Here is a 4,618-nt window from a genome sequence, read left to right on the forward strand (position 1 = left end):
AAAGAGAAAAGGAGTAAAAAAGAAAGAAGGAAGAGAAAGGACACTTACCACCATGCAGTGGGCGGAGGCAAACCTGGTGAGCTCCTTGGGGTCCATCTCTCCCCAGCTAGCGACCTCCTCGTGGTAGATCACCCTTCGGCTCTTTCGTGCAGCCACGATGTAGTCATTAACACCCTCCCAATTCCCGGTAGGGAACTGCAGGAAGGGGAAGGGGCGGGATGGCCCAGCCGAGGGAAACTGCCCTTGTGCCGGGAACTCAGGCCCTTCCGCGCTACCTTCCTTGGCGACTCCCTCGAATGAGACAGGTGGAATCTCAGGTGGTGGAGAAGCGAAGGCCGGGTCAGCAGACTCGAACTCGACACCCCTAGAAGTGGAGGCTTGGTCAGGACGCGACCTCTTGGCCTTGCGCTTCTGGTTGCTAGACAGAAGGCGGCGTGCGTCAACACCAGACATGATGGCTGCCAAAAAATCACCAAGTATTAGTCCAGTAAAAAAAAATTGACAAGGTACTACACGAACTAAAAGACAACCTACCCAGGCTCAGACCGACCTGCGCAAGCTTCTCCTCGGTCAAGTAGTCCGACCAATGGAAGCTAATTGCTGCCCAGGACTGCAACGTTTTCTGAACTTCGAGGTCCAACTTAACCTCTGAATCCTGGATGGTGGCCCTGTAGTGAGTTGGGAAGGGCCACCCCTCGGGGTTGCGAACAACAAAATAGTCCCGCTTCCAGGCCGGGATCCTGTTCGGCAGCTCGTATAAGAGCTTGAAGCCACGACGGGGAGAAAAATAGTAGGAACGCCTTTCTGGAGGTGCTCCGGGAGAAGCATTCTTGATGCAGAAGATGGTGGAGAGATTATCAAGATTGAGGGGAAGACAATACTCATAAAATAGGGAAATAGTCCCAACTACATTTCGAATGGAGTTGGGGTGAAGCTGGTCAATGGTGACGTTGAAATGGTTCAAAACCTCCACTATCAGAGGATGCAAAGGAAGACGCAGGCCAGCCTCGAGCTGTTCCTGAAATATCACTATCTCGTTGGGACCATGCTCCCAGGGAAAATTACTAGAAGGGAGACTATAGATGAGATCTCCGGGAAGGTTAAAGTGAAGAACTAAAGATCTAAGTCTCTCCATCGACATAGAGGAGGGACCGAAGCTGTCGGGCTCCCTGCCCCGAGAAATGGAAGTCGTCTCGCCAGAGGCCTCCCGAGCCTCCAGAGCCTGCCCCCAAGCTCTCCCTGAGCTCGAGGGGGCGTCATCCTGGTTACTGTCCCGGGAATAGACGTGGTACGGATATCCATACATATTGACAAGATGATAATTCTCACCAGAAAAGAAGAGACGGTGTGAACAGGAAAAGAGCTCGGGCAGCTAGATGGAGACACGACCTCAGAATCCGAAGACAAAGCAAGTTAGCGTAAAAGAAAGTGAAGCCTAGGGCCCCCCCTATTTATAGCCACTGTGCCCTCAAATCAATGACTCATATTGAGACAGATCTGACGGTCTGCAGTCAAACTGACCGCACGTCTTCTGAAACTGAAATGTGACTAGCTGCATGTCTCTCATGATTGAGGTCATGATGGCTGCATGACCTTCGGAGTTAAGAGCCGCTTTGGCGCATTTCTCAACGTTCGAAAATTCAGAAATTCCCTGACTTCCATGCACACATTTAATGTGAGCAGTCAATCAAGTTTGAACTTAGTGGGGGGCAATTGATGGAGGGTGATTTGACCCAACCCCTTGAGACAGTGACACGTGGACATGACTCAGCACAAGTAACAACTCAGCATCACAGCCTGACCGCGACTAAGTAACGAGTTCACAGGACAGCTCGCTACATGGGGAGCCCGCTACAGCGTGAACCATAGGACCCCCGATGTACTGAAAGGGAATACTCCAAGAAAAGTCTATCCCAGCTTGCGATCTAGGGTAACCGGCTCACTCCAATACTTAGGCAGTAAAATTGCCTAAGGGGCCACTTCAGGAGGAATCACCTTGCAATACCCTCAAGAGCTCGCTACAAGGTAGCTCGCGACAGGGTAGCTCACTACTAAGCGACGCGATGCTTTTAGAAAGCTTCTATCTGACAAGACCGTACCCGTCAGACTGTGCCACGTCTCCTGACCGATGGCGCAGTCTCTGCCAGTCCGACAAGTCTGTGCCCACGTCTCTTGACAGGTGATGGCATGTCTGTCCTTCTGGGATGTGTCACTCATCCGATTGGGTAGTACATTGCAACGGTTACCTACGCAAGCCCTGGCAGATAACGGCTGCGACAGAGGTGTAGTGGCGGTTACGCCCGATTTGAGAGAGAACCCTTCGCATACTACAAAGAGCCAACAAAAGTTAAGAGAGAGAGAAGGTCGAAGAAGGCAAACCAACAGAAGAAGTTGAGATGGTAGACGAAGCAAATCGAACTCTTTTGGACTATGCTTGTCCAACAATTAATGGGGCTATTTTTAGCATCAGCAAGCCAACGATTCAAGCCAATAATTTCAAGATCAAGCCTACGATTATCCAAATGATCCAAACGAGTATTCAATTTAGTGGGTTGCCGAGTGATGATCCTAATGCACACATTGTTAATTTCCTAGAAATATGCGACACATTCAAGCATAATGGAGTTAGTGATGATGCTATTAGGCTTAGAGTTTTTCCATTTTCCTTGCGTGATAGAGCTAAGGATTGGCTTAACTCATTCCCTGCAGGAAGTATCACTACTTGGAACGACTTGACTCAAAAATTTTTGGCTAAGTATTTTCCTCCCTCTAAAGCAGCAAAATTGATCAATGATATCACTACTTCTGTTCAACTACAGAGGGAATCTCTATATGAGGCGTCAGAACGATTTAAAGAGATGCTTAAGAAGTGTCCTCACCATGGAATACCAGTTTGGCGTCAAATTCAAACTTTTTATAATGGTATTACTCCATCTAATCACTCCATTATCGGTGCAGCTGCAGGAGGCACAATCATGAGGAAAACGCCAGAGGAAGCCTATGATCTAGTGGATGAAATGGTATCAAATAGCTACCAATGGAATAATGACCAAGCTGATCGAAGGGGAGTGCATCATATAGATTCTTTCGCAGCTTTATCTACTCAGCTTGCTAGTTTGAATAAAAAATTAGACAATCTCAATGTTGCAGCAATAAATGTGTCATCTTGTAATCCATGTGACCTTTGTGGCCAATTGGGACATATAAATTCTGATTGTCAGGTAGGTAATCCTTTTGCTTCACAAGAAAGTGCTAATTTTGTTTCTCATGGTGGCAGGCCAAATTTCAATCCCTATTCGAATACATACACTCCATGGTGGAGGAGTCATCCGAATTTTTCGTGGAATAACAACCAACAAAAAGCACCCATGGGATTTCAACAACAGCCGCCCCCACAAGAAAAGAAGGGAAATTTAGAGGACATGATTTTCTAAGTTCATTAATACTGCTGAAGCAAAGTTTCAAGATCACGAAAAGAGATTCTTAAATCAAGAGGCATCTATTAAGAACTTAGAAATTTAAGTGGGGCAGATCGTGAACATGTTGTCAGAAAGAAGAGAGGGACGATTGCCTAGCAATACAGAGAAGAACCCAAGGGAGCAAGTGAATGCCATTGCCTTGAGAAGTGGAAAGATTATTGGTGAGATCAGGGATGATGATGAAAAAGTTGAGGTAGTCGATTCACAAATGGAGATCAAAGGGAGTACACCTAAACTAAATTTAGATGCTATTAAACTTCCTCTCCCCTACCCTAAAAGAGTTTTGAAAGCTAATTTGGATGAACAATTCGAAAAATTTCTAGAGGTGTTTAGAAAAATACATATTAACATTCATCTTCTTGATGTATTTTCACAGATGCCAAGATATGCCAAATTCTTGAAAGAGGTGATGTCAAATAAAAGGAAATGGGAGGAGTGCGAAATGGTGAAACTTAACGAAGAGTGCTCAGCAATTCTTCAAAATAAATTGCCCCCTAAGCTCAAGGACCCAGGGAGTTTTTCTATTCCTTGCACCATAGGAGATACTGAGTTTGAGAAAGCTTTATGTGATTTAGGTGCTAGTATAAATCTAATGCCGTATTCTATTTTTGAAAAACTTGGATTGCATGAACTAACACCTACTAATATTACCTTGCAATTAGCTGATAGAAGTGTTAAATATCCTAGGGTAATAGTAGAAGATGTTTTAGTCAAAGTGGGCAATTTTATTATACCTGCTGACTTCATTGTGTTGGATATTGAGGAAGATAGGACAATGCCTTTGATTTTAGGGAGATCTTTTCTTGCTACTAATAATGCTTTAATTGATGTGAAAAAAGGTCTACTTACTCTTAGGATCAATGGTGAAGAAGTAGTATTTAATGTATTTAAGACTATGAAGTATCATAACACAATTGAACATGAAATATATGCAATCGATTGCATTGATGTTTGGGCAGCTGAAATCAACGCATCTAAATTTGATGATCCCTTAGAAAGCTGCATTCATAATTCTTGTGAAAACGTGCAGGTCTTGGATGAAGAAATTGAGGAGGTTTTGAACTATTTGGAGGCTGGTCAAGAAGGGTTCAAGCCAAGACAAGGAAAATTTTTACCACTGGATGGACCGACCTCTACCA

At 44.8% G+C, this 4,618-nt stretch overlaps 1 protein-coding gene across 1 annotated transcript; it reads left to right on the forward strand.

The window, feature by feature from the left end:
• Positions 1–2,396: 2,396 nt before the first annotated feature.
• LOC148873646 (uncharacterized) lies at positions 2,397–3,434 on the forward strand. Its single transcript, XM_088941426.1, has one exon. It carries the CDS (start codon positions 2,397–2,399, stop codon positions 3,432–3,434), a length of 1,038 nt encoding a protein of 345 aa, XP_088797552.1.
• The last annotated feature ends 1,184 nt before the right edge of the window (positions 3,435–4,618 follow it).

Source organism: Nelumbo lutea, chromosome 1 (genome assembly GCF_056320005.1).
Source record: "Nelumbo lutea isolate HS-2025 chromosome 1, American lotus-T2T, whole genome shotgun sequence".
Classification (NCBI taxonomy): Eukaryota; Viridiplantae; Streptophyta; class Magnoliopsida; order Proteales; family Nelumbonaceae; genus Nelumbo; species Nelumbo lutea.